This window comes from Pteronotus mesoamericanus, unplaced genomic scaffold (assembly GCF_021234165.1).
Source record: "Pteronotus mesoamericanus isolate MK-2021 breed Mesoamerican mustached bat unplaced genomic scaffold, CSHL_Meso_final scaffold_1186, whole genome shotgun sequence".
Lineage (NCBI taxonomy): Eukaryota > Metazoa > Chordata > Mammalia > Chiroptera > Mormoopidae > Pteronotus > Pteronotus mesoamericanus.
The window spans coordinates 673,756-692,478 of record NW_026555302.1 but is presented as its reverse complement, the minus strand read 5'-3'; the positions used below and the strand labels follow the sequence as shown (position 1 = coordinate 692,478).

The following is an 18,723-nucleotide window of genomic DNA, read 5'->3' as shown; positions in this document are numbered from 1 at the left end:
TAAAAAAAAAAAGAACCATACATTAACACTATAAAACATTTGTAAATTGTTTTAAACAATTCATAACCACAGGACGTATCTTAGCAACAGAAAGAAGTAATACAAATGTTTGAAGATGGGAGAATATTCATATTCTTTCTACAAAATGTCAGGTAAATTTGGAGGTCACATCTGGAAATCCTGTCACTATAAGTAATAAAATAGGACTGCCATTCAATTCCATTTAGATGATGAGATCCTTTGGTTCTTAGTATACCAAGCCAAAAACTGAAATGATGTCAAGTATAAGAAATAGAAATTTCTAACATTCCAAAATAAAAGGAAGAGAAGTCTTTCTTTAAAAAAACAAACAAACAAAAAAGAAACCCTACGCAATTAAATGACGGAGAGATTTAAATTTTTACCACATTTATTTTACATCATGATTTCTTAATCCTTATTAAGATGATACAACTTGGGGACATATTCCCTTTTTGTTGCATATGTATTATTAGTAGGGGTAGGAAGAACGGAAAATGAGAGCATAGGCCAGGGGTGTAGGAAGTAGCGTTGAGGAGAGAGACAGAGCAAGTGTTTGTATGGACCCTTCCGTGAACAGTACCAACCAACCAAGTGCAAAGTTGACACGATGAAGTGTTTCCTTTTCATGTGGACTTCTGAAAGTATGAAACAATTTGGGACCACATTCAGCATACATTAATCACATAGCATTGTGATACGTGTTTCCTATCAGACATGATGAGTATATTCTTTTTTTCCTTCACTTTTTTAAGCTCCACAGATGACATTATGCATGAAGCACTTCTCATATAGTATTCAACAAATATTAATTTGATCATATAAAACAATCTTGGCTAGCGGGAAGCATGGTTAGCTGCCATATAAAGGTCCTCCTTTCAAGTAACACTTCATTGTACACTTGGAGTTTCAGATCAGAGGACGTTCTTGATGGGCATTCCTTTCAGCGGGCTTTACAACTCATGTGCAAACACTAAGTGCAGATATAAAGATCACATCTTGGTTAAAGGCTTGTTCGTAACAGCCCCTTGCAAGTGTAGCCAATATCTTGTCCCGACAGTAACTGTAAGGGAGTTGTTCTCTTTCAGCCTTTTCATCGCCCATTTCCTCTGCCGGTCTCACCCCAATGCTTCGGTGCTCTGTAAGTGACTGGGAGGCACAGCGGCCTCTGCGCTGGGGACGCCTGTCCCAGGGAAGGTCAGAACGTGCACAGACAACCCTGCGTTACGTTCATCTCATCAGCTCTGCCCAGTCCACAGGGGTAAAAAATGGATGAGATTTGATATCTTCCACACCGGCAACTCCAGCACCAAGACGCTCCACAGGGTTGAACTGCAAGAGCTAAAAAAGAGGATTTAGTGACTAACAGGAATCCAATAAGCAAATCAAAGGAAAACAAAAAGTATAAAAGGAAAGAACTTGTAAATTCAACCCCAGTGACAGATGGACTTAATAGCCAGCCGACTGTATTTTCTTGAAAGGAGCTACGTCTAGCATCACTCTAGCTGTGGGGTCGGGGGTATCTGACTTTATGGCTTTTCAACTGATTTGAAACATGACCTTGAGTAGCTTGCTTTGTTTCTCTCATCCTCATATAGTTATACCTATGAATTTCCTACTCTAAATGTACAGTGTGACATTAATTTGATATTGCACCAAGTTCTGAGAGGTCCAGTTATTCCTTTCATGACTACACAGAAAGTTTGGGAGGCACGACATGTCTTTCAACCCCTCGTGAAGGATATGTGCACTGGGACTGAACTTTACCTCAAGTCTAAATTAGTCAATTCATACTCCAAAATTGTCTTCTTTAGAATAACTGAGTCACGTGGAATAATTTGATCCAATGAGTAAAATGCGTTTTGACTTCTTCACTATTAGAATTCATGTATAAAATAAGTTAATAATATCATATGTAACAGAGTGTGGGAAACAGAAGTACTCATATATAACCTATTGCAATCATGGGAATGCTGGAAGAATGTGTCTTCAGACATTCACACATCTTCAAATTTTTGTTTCAACAGCTTTACTGAGGAACAATTTATACAGCATAAAATTCACCTACTGGAAGTGTACGATTCAATGATTCTAAGTAAAGTTAAAGAGTTGCACAAGCATTAGCACTATCCAGTTTTAGAACAAACACTTTGATCACCCTGAAAAGTCTCCTCACGCTGTTTACAGTTAGTCCTCACTGCCATCCCCAGCTCCAGGCAACCACTGGTCTGCTGTCTGTCTCTATAAACTTGCTCTTTCTGGGTGTTTCATGTAGTGGAATCATAAAGTCCACTGTCTTCTGCAGCTTTCTTTCACTTTGCATGTTTTTGAGATTCATCCATGTTACAGCAGGCATCAACAATCCATTCCTTTTCATTTCTGACTAGCACTCCACTGTTTGACTATAACACATTTTGTTACTCTATTCACCAGCTGACGCACCTGGGCACTTTTCAGGTCAGGGCTCTAATGAATATAACTGCTATTTACCTTTGCATGTATGTCTTGGTGTGGACATATGTTTTCATTTCTCTTATGAACATTCCTAGGAGTGGAACTGCTGAGTCATGTGGTAAGTTCAGGTTCAGCTTTTGAAGAAACTGCCAAACTTTTCTAAAGTAGCTGTACCATTTTATATTCCCACCAACAATATGAGGCCTCCAGTTCTTCTGCATCCTTTCCAATGCTTGATACCATCTACCTTTTTTTTACTGTAGCTCTTCCGGCGGGTATCAGTGGTATCTTATTATGTTTTTAATTTGTACCTCCTAATGACTGGTGATGGGAGCATCTTTTCATATCTTTCTTAGCATTTCATACAGCTTCACTGGTATATCTTTGCCCATTTTTATATTGAGTTGTCTGCTTGCTGAGTTCTGAGAGTTCTTTACACGTTCCGAATACAAGTTCATTATCAGACACGTGGTTTGCAAATATTTTCTCCCAGTCTGTGGCTTGTCTTTTCATTTTCTACTAATGTCTCCAAGTATAAAAGTTTTAATTTTAAGGAAGCCCACCTTTATCAATTTTTTCTTTTTGGTATTATGGCTAAGAACTCTTTTCCTAATCCAAGGTCATGAAGATTTTCTCCTGTTTTCTTTTACAATTTTTATAGTTTTAGCTCCCATAGGTCTATGAGCTATTTTGAGCTAATTTTTACATATGACATGAAGTAAAGGTCTTAGTTTATTTTGGTTTTACATGCAAATATTTTATTTTCCCAGCACCATTTGTTGAAAAGACTTTTTCACCATCAAATTATCTTGGCATCTTTATAGAAAATCAACTGACAATAAAGTATGGTTTTATTTATGGACTCTCAATTTCATTCCATTGATCTATATGCCTGTCTTTGCTCCAATAACACAGTAATTAAGTACCGGCAATTACGGTCGCTTTATACTGACTGGAAATCTGGTAGTGTAAGTCCTCCAACTTTGTTCTCTTTAAGACTATTATGGATATTCTAGGTCCCTTGCCTTTTCATATACATTTTGCAGTCACCTAAAGGTTTCCCAATTTTGCTGATCTTTTCAAAGAACTTGTCAATATCTTGATTTTTCTCTTATTTCTCTTTACTGTTTCACTGATGTCTGCCTCCTTTCTTCAGCTTGCTTAGATTTACTTTGCTTTTTATAGTTTTTTTCTCTAGTTCCTTAAGGTGCAAGGTGAGATTTTTATTTGAGGCCTTCTTTTTTGATATAGGTCTTTAAAGCCATAAATTTTCCTCAAAAACTGATTTAGTTGCATCCTATACATTCTGATATATTATGTATTTGTATTTGTTTTTAGTTCATTAAAAACATGTTATAGTTTCTCTTGGGATTTTTTTTTCTTTGACTCATAGGTTATTTAGAAGTGTGTTGTTTAATTTTCAAACACTTGTGGACTCACAAGATCTCCTTCTGTTGATGATTGCTAATTAAATTGCTATGGTCAGAGTATGTTTTATGATTTCAATCCTTTTAAATATTAAAACTTGTTTTATGGCATATTATATAATCTATCTTGGAGAATGTTCCATATATATGTGATAAAAAACGTATTCTGAAACCACTGGATGAACTGTTCTCTGCATACGTCAATGAGAGTTGTCTGATAATGTTGTTCAAGTCTTCTCTGTATCCTTGCTCATTTTCTATCGATTATCAAGAATGGAGTAATGAAGCTTCCATTTATTATGACTGGATTGCCTACTTTTCCCTTTAGTCAAATCGTGCCTCATATGTTGTGAGGCTGTTATTAGAGTAATGTATCTATAATTGTTATATCTTCTAAGTACTGACCCTTTTATCATTAAGAAACACCTGTCTCAGTATCTAGTACGTTTCTTACCTTGACATCTATTTTGTTTGGTATATAATGCAGCCACTCCCACTCTCTTAAGGTTACTATTTGCACAGCTTTCTTTTCCCATCCTTTTTCTTTTAACTTATTTGTGTCTTTGAACTTAAACTGTGTCTCTCATATACAGAAGATATTGGGATCTTACTTTTTTATACAGGTCAACAATCGCTGCCTTTTGTTTGGCATGTTTAGACTTTCAAATTGAATGTAATTATTAATAGCTTGGGTTTATATTTGCTATTTTGCTACTTCTAATAGATGTTTTCTACATCTATTGTCCTTTTTATTCCTCTCTTACTTCTTTCTTTGTGTCAAATACTTTTTATTGTAGTATTTCAGTTCCTCTACTAATTTTTTTAGTGGTTGCTTTAAAAATTATAATATACATTTTAGTTTATCACAATCTAATTCAGATTAATACTAACTTAATTCCAGTAAAATGGAGAAACTTTGCTCCACTATACCTACATTTCCTCTACCTTGCTTTGTCTATTATTATTATACAGGGTCTGTCCAGAAGGTATCTAGCCATGTAGTATGAAAAATATAGACATTTATTGAAGAAAATACAAGAAACACTGTACATAGGACAATGACACCTCAGTCCCCTTACAAGTAGGCACCTTGGGACTTCACACAGTTCTCCCAATTGCCATTAGCAGCCCTGTTGTATTTTCCCGAATTTCATCAATGGTCTGAAATCTCTTCCTTTTCAACGGTAATTTTAGTTTTGGGAAAAACCAGAAGTTGCAGGGCACCAAATCTAGACTGCAGAGGGAGTGAGTCATCTCGATGATGTGATGCTTTAACAAAAAACTCTGCATGAGGAGTGATGCCTGAGTAGGCACATTGCCGTGATGAAGCTGCCAATCACCAGTTGCCCATAGCTGCAGCCTCCTGAATCATCCAAATAGTTTCTAAGGAGGAATGCTCAAGCTTAAAACAAAATTTGATGCAGATTCATTACTTTACTCCCTCAGTCATTTTGAATGCAATGATCACAAAATACACATGCTCACTCAGTGGCCCCCTAGTACGATGAAGTCGTCATTGTTCACACATGTGCATTCCAGTCCACTCTCCTTGGCTGCCAGGTTACACTGATGTCAGCGCAAACCATTCTCATCATATTTACAATGGTTGGACTTTTCTGGGCAGAACTCAATACATGTTGCATTCATATATGTTATAAACCCAATAGCACAGTGTTATTATTATTGCTGCATATAATCTCATGTCTTTTAAAAGAAGTTTAGAAATGAAATGAGAAAAAATATATATTTAGTCTTTTGTACTAACTCCTATTTACCATTCTAGGATTCTTCATTTCCTTCTATAGAGTCGAGGTATTATATGGTGTCTTTTCCTGTCAGCCTGAAGGACTTCATGTATTATTTCTTGTAAGGCAGGGTATTTCTTTATTTCATCTGTGTTTTGGAAGGATTAAAAGTTACTTCTTTTCAGCACTTTGAGTATGTCATTTCACTGTCTTCTATCTTCTTTTTCCTTTTTTTGTTGAGGTGTAGTTGACATACAACATTATATTAGTTTCAGGTGAACCACATAATGATGATATTTGTATATATTATCAACTGATCATCACAACAAATGTAATTAACTGTCTTCTACTGTTTTTGATGAGCAGTCATACATTAATGTTCCCTTATATACAAATAGTTTCTCTTTCACTGCTTGCAAAATCTTCTTCTTTGTCTTTCAATAATTTGCTCATAATGTGTCTATGTGTGGATCTCTTTGTATTTTCCTACTTAGGGTCCACTGAGTTTCTTCAATCCATATCAAGGTTTTTCATCATATTCAGCATTTTCAGCTATTATTTCCACCAATATTTTTGCTGCCCCTTCCCCTTTTTCCTTTCCTTCTGGAACTTCCATTATATGTATATCGATATTTTTTTTCACTTTGATATATTTGATACTCTCTTATAGGTCTCTGTAGCCCTGTGCATTTTTTTCATCTGTTTTTCAGAATGAATAATTTCTATTGTTCTATTCCAAATTCACTGAGTCTTCCTTCATCTCAAATTCACTGTTAAAATACTATAATGAATTTGTTTCCCTTAGTGACTCCTTCATTTCAATTACTGTATTTTGAACTAAAGAATTTCTATTTGGTTCTTTTGTTAAAAACATAATTTTTAAATTCCTATTGAGAAACTTTATTTGTTGATTCATTATTGTCACACTTTCCTTTAATTCTTTAAATATAGTTTCCCTTCATTCTTTAAACATATTATACTAACCACTTTGAAAAATCCAAAATATGGGGATACTTTAGAGAAAACTCTTATTGACTTGCTTTTTAACCCTGCATACGGGTCATACTTTTAAAATTTCTGTATGTCTTATAATATTTTCTGGAAAAGGGACATTTTAGAAAATATATTTTAGCAACTCTGAAGTCTGATGTTCTTCCCATGAAGATTGTGAGCAGTGCTGTCGGATGGTTTAGTAACTTGTTTCAGGTAAATCTGTAAATCTGCTTCCCCCACGCCACTGTAACAAGCAGCTGTTGATATCTCTGCTCACTTTTTCTTGTTTCTTTCTCTAACCTTGGCTTCCTAGGGGTCATCCCTGTGTCTGTATAACTTAGTGGCCAACCAGTGATTGAAAAAGAGGTTGCATTCAAATATGGCAATGGAGGCAATCGGGTAAAGACACTCTCTTCAATAAGTGTATTGGGAAAACTGGACAGATACATGCAAAATAATAAAATCACACCACTTTCTTACATCATATACAAAAATAAATTCAAAATGGATTAAAGACTTAACTGTAAAATCTGACACCATAAAATTCCTCGAAGAAAACATAAGCAGTAAACTCTCTGAAAATTGCTTTTAGCGATATTTTTAGCATAAGTCACCTCAGCCAAGGGCAACAACAACAAAAAAATGGGACTACATCAAACTAATAATTTTTTGCACAGTGAAGGAAAGCATCAACAAAATGAAAAGAAAACCTACTAAATGGGAGAAAATATTTCAAATGATACATCCAGTAAAGAGTTAATATCCAAAGCATAGAAGAAACTCATACAACTTAACTACCACCACCACCCCACTCTGCAAAAAACCCCCGCAAACAACCCAGTTAAAAATGGGCAGAAGACATGAACAGACATTTATCCAAAGGGGACATATGGCTTACAGACCTATGAAAAGGTGGTCAATATCATTCATCATCAGAGATGCAAATCAAAACCACAATGAGATACCACCTCATACCTGTCAGAGTGGCTATCATCAAAAAATCAACAAATAACAAATGCAGACAAAGATGTGGGAAAAAGGGAACCCTGTATACTTGATGGGACTGTAAATTCATACAGCAACTATGGAAAACAGTATGAAGACTGGTCAAAAAATTAAAAATAGGGCTGCTATACAATCCAGCAATTCTACTTCCAGTATTTACTCAAAGAAAAGACATATGCGCCCTTATCTTCACTGCAGCATTACTTATAAAGCCAAGATATGGAGGGAGGGAACCAAGGTATCCATTATCAATAGATGAATGGATAAAGAAAATGTGGTATATACATAGAATAAAATATTATTCAGCAACAAAAAAAAGAATGAAATTTTGCCATTACAACAACATGGACGGACACAGGCAGTATTATGCTAAGTGAACTAAATCAGACAAAGAAAGGTCATTACCATATGATTTCACTTATATGTGGAATCTGGAAAAACAAAACAGAAATCTACCCATAGATGCAGAGAGCATGATGACAGCTACCAAAAGAAGGGGCGTGAGGAAATGGGGAGAAAAAAATACCACAGCCACTAAAGCTTCCATCCTCTGCCAATGAGAACACATTCCAAATTTAGGCTGCGCTGAGGTGTGCCCTGGTCTGGCTTTCCACAGGGCGCCTTCGCTGCCCCTGCGCGTGCGCTCGCAGCCTCTGGGTGGGTTCCCGCGGCCTGTCCTGCCCGGCAGGGCCTCCACACCTGACCAGCAGGGAGGACAACGGGCCAGAAGGCCAGGGAGCGCCACTGTTCCTGCCCAGGTTCCACTGCTTTTCAAACTTAAACACCTTTCAATCTTTTTATTTCTTTGATCAATTTCCAGAGGACTGAGATGGCTGTTTTTGCCAATTCCGTCTAACTTTATAATTTCCCTTTTTGAGGAAAGAATTTGCCAACTTCCTCATATACCATTCAAATCTGAGAATACTTCCATAGCAAATAATTTTTCCATAAAACTTAGCCAACTGTAACTAAAATATTTAAATAATTTCTTTACATTAATGAGTCTGTACACATAGAAAATCCCACTGTTCACATTTAATCACAACTCCTATTTGTTCTTTTTCCTTTATTTCTATTTTCTCTTTCATTTGTGATTCATTCATTCCATTATTTGTGTGAAAAATATCAATTGATTTCCTATTACATGCCAGTCCACTGCTTTTCTGAGACTTTTTCATCATATCAGCAGCAGCTGCCTCACTCTTATGTTAGCAACCCTCTAATTCAACTACATCCTTCATCACATCACAGGTCTCTATATGTCGTGAACCTTCAACACTGTCTCCTATCAATAATAATAATAATACAAAACACTTATGCTGCCACTTTCTGTGTGCTAGGCATTATTCTAAGGGTTTCGTACAGGTTCATTCATTTAACTCACAATTCTATGAATATCTACTATTATTTTCTCTATTTCAGAGATGAGAAAACAGAGACTCAGGGAAGTCGGAAGCAGCCAAGACAAGATTTGAGTTCAGACACCACGGCTCCAGAATCCACGCTCCGAACCGCACTGCTGCCCGCCTCAGAGCGTGTGATCGGCACACACAGCACTTCACTTTGATATGACCAAGCCCACAAAGGGGTGAAGCATATATTTCAAAAGACTGTGCTCACAGTCTTTTAACTTGAAATTATTGTATCTAGCACTCAAAAATGACTACTGTTTATTAAATCTAACTGCCCCAAGAATTATTATATTATCAGCTGCTAAAATGTGTTAGCAGAAAAGCTATTATGAAACAAACATAAGAGTAGCCTAAACGTATCAAACCCATTTTCAAAATCAGACAATTCATATCTACTGACTGAAATGTGGAAGGTATCAGACACTTTAATATAAATTTAAAATATCAAATATTGGTAAGAATTAACTAGAAGTATAGCATATTTTTTACTATTTCAGGAAACATGTAAGTTTCTTCTTTGTTACAATTCTATCCTATCTAAAACATGACCTCATTATGAAATTCCAGAAGAGGTTCATATTTGCATTTTACTAAAGTCAATTCACTTAGTTCATGGACTCTTCTGTACATCTACAAGTATAAATCTATAGGCAAAAGTATAATTGTTTTACTCTGACCATCTTGCTTATTCTGCCATTTTAAAGGCTGTACCAGGCCTCGCGAGAGAGCACACAAAGATTCCACCACTTAAGAGAATGTGTCAACCAGTGGCAAATCCAAGACAGTCACTGCCAACCTCCTTGTTCCTGTAGAACAGGCAATAAAGCTGAGTGATAAAGACACAGAAATTTGTTTTGAAGGGGTTTTTCTTCATATAATAATCTCTCAACTGACTAAGCAACTGTGTCATAATTAACTAAACGTACACTGTAAAGTACAAACATACATGCTCTGAGGATTTGTAAAATATAAGCAGCTTTTTTAAAAACTGCATTTAAAATGCAACTATGTTTACTTTAGTACCATTCACTTGACTGAGGTGACAGATCCACGGGAACAGGGCCTTAGGAAATCTAGGAAGAAAGCAAGGAGCTGACAGACCAAAGAGGAGAAATCTCCCCAAAGCAGAATAATTATTTCCAAATAAATCATTTTGTGATTTTTTTAAATGACCTCTATAACCTGTGAGGTAGTGGAAGAGGAAAGTAAAGTGACAAATTGCTAATCACGCCAAGAGACCCCTTTTCCCTTTCCTGATGATGTTTCCTCGATATGAGTGGTAGTTTCCTTAGACAGGCCAATGACAGAATGCTGATTTACTACATAAGCTTTAAGTATCTGTATTTGGGGATTTAACATACTGTAAGCCTAGACTCCTCTTTACAACAGAATTTCTAATAAAGACAGGAGCAACACACCTTTATAAATTAATGCAAGGAATTCTATTCTCGATATTATACAGTGTAGGGCAAAAGTAGGTTTACAGTTGTGAGCACAAGAAACAGTTTTATTCTTATATTATTTATTATTTTCCATATGAACAACTGTAAGCCTACTTTTGCCCCATCCTGTATAATAATTACTTCTTTAGGGAAGGGAAACAAACAAACAATAATGGAAGTTGCTAGCCTTCCTTAAATTATTTACCAAAAAAATTCTTTAAATTTACCTTTTTTGTGCTGCAAAAAATAAGATGAAATCAAGTGGGTAGCTATCCTTTCTCCCATTAGAATGAAATGGTTTATATGCTTTCGTATTATTTCTTAATCCTTTTGCAAAGGGCTCAGGGCATTCTCATCCCAGTATTTCCAACCTGATTACATTGCTTTATATTTTCAGAATCTTCGTGAAGTGCAATTCTGATCCTTCCACTATTCTGGACGAAAACTCCAAATCTCAATTTTTTTACTGAATTACGTATTATCACTCTCCCTGGTGCTCATGAGGTAGAACCCCATGACAGAATCCCAACTTCTCTTTTCATATTCATCTACTACTATTACCCATCCCTACATGTATTCCTCCACTCTAGATAAACCAAACTTTTGATTTCCCAAATTGAGTCTTTCAGACTTTATCCTTTGTTGAAGCTGTCCTTTCCACCTAGCTATTCCACATCCAACCCATCATGCCAAAAATCAACCTAAATCTCCGCAAAAATAACACCCGCTACACAAAAATTTTCCTAATACTACCAACTGCATCAACAATAACCCCTCCTTATCTTCACTTGCCAAAGTATTCTTTAAACCTATCTGAAAGCCTTCATCACATCCATCTGTGATACAACTATTTCCATCTTACCTTCATAGCTCACAGCGCCATCCCTTGCCTATATTTGTTGAATGGATCCAAAATCACTCTTCAAGAGGATGCTAGGTATTTCTCTTCTTGATATATTAGCCCGTCTCCCTTTTTTAAAAATTTTGTTTTCCCTGATTTAAAAAAAATTCATGTTTCTTTAAACAAAAACTTTAGTTCTTGATCTTTTTCTTTTTTTTTTAGTTCTTGATCTTTTTCAAATAACCTTTCCCTTTATATTTTTCATAAAAATATATGGATCCCAGGCCTGACAATTATTGCTGATTTGCTGTGAGTCTATCATACCACAACAGTGACAACCTCAGTGCACTCACCAAATTTGCTATTCAAAACTAGAGGAGCATTTTCAATGTAGCAAAGCAATTTCAGAAGCTCGCTAAGTTCTAGGCCTACCCCTGGGAAAAGCAATACTTAAAATCTCATGCCTACACAAATACATGAAATTGACTAAACATTAGCATGGATTTTTTAAAAAATACCAATGAGCTTTACCTGTTCTCCTTGACCTCAACAATACTTAGATAATAGCTGAAACCTAAAGATATACAGTATTAGTTCTGAATTTGTAATTAGTAACAGGTCTTTCTTGCCCAAAACTAATTTCTTTAAGGTTTTGGAGTGGCAGGCTCTACTAATTTGCATGGTTGATAAGACTTGGCCAATAGGTCAATTACCTGTTGAATGAGTGAGCGAGCCTCTTCAGAGACACATTCTGGCATGTTCAAAGTAGTGTGAGTAGTTATTCCTGCTGGATGGCACTCGACCAGCGTCTGAAACAATCAATCAGGTACACTTCTTATCCCAGGAGGTAGGGAGCACAGAGAACTCGACAACAACCTTAACTGAGGGGTAGTAATCAGAAGTGCCACCTAAGCAGTTTAGGACGGGGTCTCAGTCTACAAAACCTCCAATGGAATGAAGGCAATCAGCAAAATCACATCATAGGCTGATGCAACCAGCCCTTTTGCCTTAGTTATAAAGAAAATGGCTCATCAACAGAAGAGCTTACATTACATATCAGAACTAAAAAGGGGGCCCTAGCTGGTATGGCGCAGTGGTTTGGGCATCGCCCTGCAAACTGAAAAAGGTCATGGGTTTATTCCTGGTCGGGGCATGTGCCTGGGTTGGAGGGTTCGACCTCAGGTTGAGGCACCTACAAAAAGCAACCGATCAGTGTTTCTCTCTCACATCGGTGTTTCTCTCTCTCTATATATCTTTCCCTTCCCCTCTCTCTAAAATCAGTAAAGAAAAAGTTAAAAAAAAACAAAACACCAAAAAACTAAAAAGGGACTTTAGATATCACTAAGATTTTTTAATGTATTAAAAACCTTCAAATATTACAATTTGTTGATAATAATACATTACATATGTATAGCACATTATGGTTTAAGTGTGTGTATAGGTGATTTGTAAATTCTACAACTATCTTGGGAATTCAGTCTTATCTACATATTTAAGATAAATGACTACTTACAAAAGTATGACCATTTATTTCCTCTGTTTTCTTCCCAGGAGGCAATTTGTACAGCACTCTATTAGTCTATTAACCGCAAAGGTCTTACTTAAAAGTTATTGATCAGAAAGAGTATAAATGCTGTCCTTAAACTAGCACAGATAGGAAACATTTACAGTAGTGAGAAAAAAGATGTTCCTTTTCATATCTACATTAATTTTCTAAAATGAGAATTCCCTCCTGACTTCAGACAAGATGTTTAAAACACCCAGAGAATTCTAATACATCCTAGCATGAACCTTACAGGACGAACTCTTGTTAAAAGTGAATCATAAAAAATGAAAAGAAACCATGTTTAGTCTTATATCCTACTGTGTACTAACACTGCGACATAACAGAATTTACCATCAATTTATTCAGTGTAATGCAACTCTGTTTTTGTAAAGAAAAACAAAAACAAAAAAAATCTGGAATCTTGAGAAACGTATATATCGCAAAGGTTTTCTTACCTAGACCCTGATCTAAACACTAAAGGCAAAGGCTAAATGTACTCAATTTGAAATCAAGGTAGCATCTGGGTAAAGCTTATTAAGCGTCCAGGTCACTGCTTACCTTGCCAGTGAGAAGTTCAAAGAGGACAGCACCCAAACTCCACCAATCGCAGGCTTCGGTTTCTTCAGTGATTGCTCCAACCTCTAAATACACCAAAAAAGGTTGATATTAAAATTCCAAAGGTCAATTAAACTTTCAAAATTAACATGTATAAGCAAGGTGACCTTTTTAATGCTGAGAGAGCATATACTAAATACTACTGGGCTTTCAAAATTCCTGAAAGTTACTTATCCCTTTGGTCACCTACTGTGGTTGCAATTTTTTTTTTTTTTTTTTTGTGACACAGTCATATATTAAACCGAGACATTTGTTCTTTGGTTGATAGAGGGACACCTTCAAGATGTTATACTTAAAAAAGTTACGTGAATCTACTAGATTAGCATTTTGCTTAATTTTTCAAATTTGAGAAAGTATAGCCAACTCTACCTCAGAGGTCAGGTTTTGTTTTAAAATAAAAACCCTAGGTTCAAAAGAAACTGCAAAAATCGTTTAAACCAGTATTAATTATCCTTGTACAGATTAGAAACCAGAGAGGTGAAATGGCCCTGTCCAATGTCACCTAGTAAATCAGTAGCAGAACTAAGACCTAGTTCACAGTATCATCCCCTCTCCTATAAAATCAATTGATTTCAACTAAGGCGGAAGCAAGTGCAATGCAAATTTACGCATTTTGTTATTGTAAGTACAGAGATATGTTGTTTTAAGTCCCAACTAAAACCATTGGTTACGGTAAGGGATTTTAGAGCATCCACAAATGACAATTTTATCTGTGTTATCCCCATCGCAGCAGCACAAGTTCCTTAGATGTAATATGAGTTTCTGGAGCCCTCTTTCAGGCTTCTCCACAAATCAGCAAAAACTCCTCATTCACCATTTCTGAGGCGTTTAGCACTTAAGTCATCTTTGTCGTATTCTTGTCCTTTCCTAATGACATTCCATTAGTCATTAAGTCTTACTCACTAAGCCTTATCATTTCTTTTTGAATGACAAAACGTACTTATTAGTTGTCTGTGGGTAGCCCACAATTCATAACAATAATGTTCCAGAAGTTTGGAGTAGAAAGAAGATCAATACTAGAAACAATAAAATGGCAATAAATACATACCTATCAACAACTGAATGTAAAAAACTAAGCAAACAAGAACAGAGACAGAATCATAGACACAGAGAGCAGTTTGATGGCTGCCAGATGGAAGCGGGGTGTGGGGGACTACGTAAAGAGGTGAGGGGCTCAAGAAGCACAGATTGGCAGTTACAGAACAGCCACGGGGATGTAAAGTGCAGCACAGGAAATGGAGTAGCCGAAGAACTTACACGCATGAGCCATGGACATAAACAATGGTTTGTGGAATTGCCTGGGGGAGTAGAGGGTGCTGGGTGGAGGGGGGCAAATGGGGAAAATTGGGACAACTGCAACAGCGTAATCAATAAAATATAATTTAAAAAACAAAAATAAATAAATAAATATGCCATAATTATATATACCAAAATAAAGAAGAAGAAGAAGAAGAAAGTAGTCACTGGAAGTGGTGTTCAGGCACCTGCCTTTTAACCAATACGTAGTGAATCTAAGTGTGGGAGAACCACGAAACTGATAAAATAGCTTGAGCTTTCAGTCTTGAAACAAAGGTCATATGGACCAGAGAAAGAAAAAAGAGCCATTTCTGTGCAAGATAGTGAAAGTACCCCATTTCAGCAAATTTCGTCCATATCCCCGCATCCTCGCTCTTCCTCTGGGTTTCCTGACATACATAGATCTACACCCCTTCACACAGGCCCTCCCCAGCCTTCCCGCCCCCGCTGAGCTTCAGGGCAAACCGCCACCTCCATTCTCTGACTAGCTGCTCTCACACCAAGCCTTCTAATCCTCTGAGGTCCGCTGGTTTTTATAAAAAAGTAGCTTGTTTTAAACACTGAGAACTCTAACAACAGAGATTTCCTGATACAGAGTGGCACTCCCTATGGCGGAATACTGCAGCATAATCATTTAAGATGACGTATTCAGGCAAAGTTTAAAGTATCTCAGTCAATACCTGGAGAGATTAAACTTTAAAAAAAAAAGCTCTAAAACAACAGAATTTTAACTTTAAAATTATGTATTTAAAAAAAGGCTGGTGAGACGATATGACAAAATGTGTTATGATTTGTCTCTGCGGTAATAAGATTTTATTTTCATTCTATACTTATTAACCTCCATGAATATCTAAGTGGCACAATTTAAAATGTATGAAAAGATGACATGAAAACATTTAGGCTTGTTGGAGCAGGGAAGGCAAAGCTATAGGTAGGTCCATCCTTCCTGAGCGTCTGCTCACCCACAACCTCACTGGTATTACATACTACAGGAAGCAACAGACCAGGAGGCAGGAGTTCTGGGCGAAGAGCCTTGAGGGATCCACTTGATCTCATCCACAATATGAGGGTTAGATCTGAGATCAGTGATTTCCTAAAATAGAGACTCTCTTCAAGGACAATTCCCCCGTGGTTTCTCACTCAAAGCGCTGGGGGTGGGCCTCCCAGGTTCAAACACACCGCTTCCACCCCCACTCACAACCTCCCCACAGAGAGCCACTGACACCTTCGAAAGTGAGCTCTAAAAACCTTAGAAGGAGTGTATGTTCTCAGGAACTTTACAAAAGTCAAAGAATTTTACCATGTTCCTATCATCAAATACAACTTTTTGCGCATTTCCTTCCAGTTTAAGTAGTCAAAGACATCATATTCCTACTCAAAACTCTGAAATGGCTTCTCATTGACCATTAAATAACATTCAAATGCCTAGCTTACTCAGGCATGCGTACAACCAGGCCCGCGCTATGAGGTCTCCACCCATCAGTCATTCAAGCAGCACACGCAGTGGCACAGCTCGGCCCTGCTCCTCCACAGAACCCTGCGCTCTCGCCACACCGCTGAAGAGTGAAAAACTAGAATCACTTTTCCTGCTGGCATAGTTAACGGTTTTATCTTTTAATATGTTTCTGCTCAAGAATGTAAGCTACTCCATTTTCTTTAACCATACAGCAAGTATTTTCTAGTTTTATAATAAAGGTGATATATGTTCACAAGTCAAGACCCAAAATTACTGGTCTGCCATCTGTTCTGATGAGGCTAACACCAAGGCTCCCTTCCCATGTATGATTTGTTGCTCTGCTCATAGTAGGCACACACTGCATAATGATCATTGCAACGATGAAATAGCAGCAAACATTTATTGACTGCTTACTATATGTAAGGAACTATGTCTAATATTTTACGCACATTATTTAAAACTTCCAAGCAAACTTACAGAGAACTTACTTGGGTAGGGTGACTTTGGAGAAGAAAGAATATAGTAATTGAATGTCCTGGGAAAAGAGGGACATCTGACCAATCAAAACTTGTGAAAAAAAGCTGGTTTTATAGGGTCTCACAACATGCCCTGAGGAGCTCTAAAGCCCTACACCAAGCCTCTGCTCAGAAAGGTTTCCCGTTAGAATAGAGAAGAGGGTCACTGAGATAAGTGTAGGTAAGGCAAACAATTTACAAAGGCTCCTTTTAAATTCAGCCAAAGGTCCAAGTGCCATTACCATCAAAAGCGACATGTTATGCCAGTTCTCCATATCACTGCTGGACATGTTCCCCCAGGAGGTGAGGGAGGAATGTGTGTCACTGTGTGTGTTAGGGGGACGGGGCCCTTGAAACTACCCAATAAGCACAGTACATCTTCCCAAGCATAAAGAATTTTCTATGTGTGGGCGGGGGTGGGATACTGGTTTACTACTATAAGAAACAGGGATCCATTATAGAAGAGAATGTAAAATTTGCATGGATTTGCAAGATGAAAGACTTCAAAGGAACTTCAGGATCATATTTCACTAGTCCCCTGGGGTACCCATTTCCTATCACCTCTGTGATCCTTGGGCACAAAAGTTTGAGAGGCACTTCATGAGACAGACAAGGTGTATTTCTTTATTGGTTTCTGTGAACCTGCTCCACCAGGGAGTCTAAGGACTAGTTTCATTAGTTTTATGCTGCTTTGAAATCCCTGCAATGTTCTGCCAGAGTCCTAAACAGGTAGATAATAATCAATATGCTGCATCAAATGTGAATTGCCAGTGTCTGATGAGTCCCGATCTGAATATTCCCTAATATTTTAATATTATTATAAATTAGCCCCTAAGCTAATTCTTAGATTGAAATTGTAAAGCTGTACCCTGAAATTGCACTGCCAAAAAGGAGAAGCCTGAAGTTGTGTGGCTGTCAAAAGTACTGCTCTGAAACTGCTTTACTTGCAAAACCTACAAAACTTCTAAGCATAAATCAAGAATACTGATTTATACAGGGTCCAGCAGAAGTAAGGCCTGCTTGAGTGTGGCTGGTAGGGTGTAATAATTTATAGTTTTAATTTGAATACTTCACCTGAAATGTCATATCGTGTGCTTGAGTGTGATATTGCTATGTTACAGAATTACGTGCTTATGGTTTTGTAATTTAAAAAAGGGGGCATTATTTGTGCCGGAGTGTGTGTGTGTGTGTGTGTGTGTGTGTGTGTGTAAAGCTATGTGATACCTACTAAAAACACCAGGTGACTAGTCAGGAATATGTGCCTAACTTCAAAAGTAGAAAACTTAAAGAAATACCAAATAAATTTTTCAGGCTATTTTAAGAATAAAACATGGTGAAGCTGAGCAATCCCTTTAAACTCCTACCTTAAATTTTTTTAATCTCTGAAAAAGCAGAAACATGTTTTAAAGGATATATCCTACCACTGTTTTGTCACTTTTCAAACTATTTTTCCTGCAAAAGCCAACGTGTCACGTTTCTGTGCCTGCCCCACCCACCCCCACTATGGTCCGTATCGGCCATTTCCAGGGCGGTAAAATAGCGTCCTTATTCTCCACAAGTGCAGCAGTACCATGGGCTTCAGCACAGTGATGGGGGAGGGGGGATAAACTATTCCCTGAGAAAACAAACAGATTCTCAGATTATTCCCACAAAAACTCAAAAAAAAAAAGATATTCCCTTTCTAAGTCACAGAAAAGTATGGACGGGCGCCTGCCATGCCGCTGCGTGAGCCCGGCTGGGTCTGTCCCCGAGCTTCCCCGAGCTTCCCCGAGCTTCCCCGAACATGAGGGCGGCCAGGCCTCTACCTTTCTTCCTACCTGTAATTTCAGGATCCTGAAAGTGTCTGCAAAAGCGCTCATGAACCTTTCTCACTGCTTTTTCTCCCTCCACTAACCTGAGATGCCCCAAGAGTGGGATTGGGCTAAAATAAAAGGAGCTGGCATCCCTCAACCTCTTTC

The 18,723-nt window shown here is 37.4% G+C and overlaps 1 protein-coding gene across 4 annotated transcripts in view; it reads right to left on the bottom strand.

Moving 5' to 3' along the window:
• Positions 1-339: 339 nt before the first annotated feature.
• The window catches only part of RPS6KC1 (ribosomal protein S6 kinase C1), a 149,902-nt gene continuing 131,518 nt past the window's right edge, over positions 340-18,723 (bottom strand). The window contains exons 12-14 of one of the 4 annotated variants that reach the window (XM_054587630.1): positions 13,442-13,524; positions 12,051-12,146; positions 340-1,359 (exon numbers count right to left, since the gene is read on the bottom strand). In XM_054587630.1, coding sequence (XP_054443605.1) covers positions 1,249-1,359; positions 12,051-12,146; positions 13,442-13,524 — 290 coding nt within the window. In that variant the 3' untranslated portion in view covers positions 340-1,248. The remainder of the gene's footprint in view (positions 1,360-12,050; positions 12,147-13,441; positions 13,525-18,723) is intronic. The other 3 variants (XM_054587629.1, XM_054587628.1, XM_054587627.1) reach the window with 3 other exon arrangements.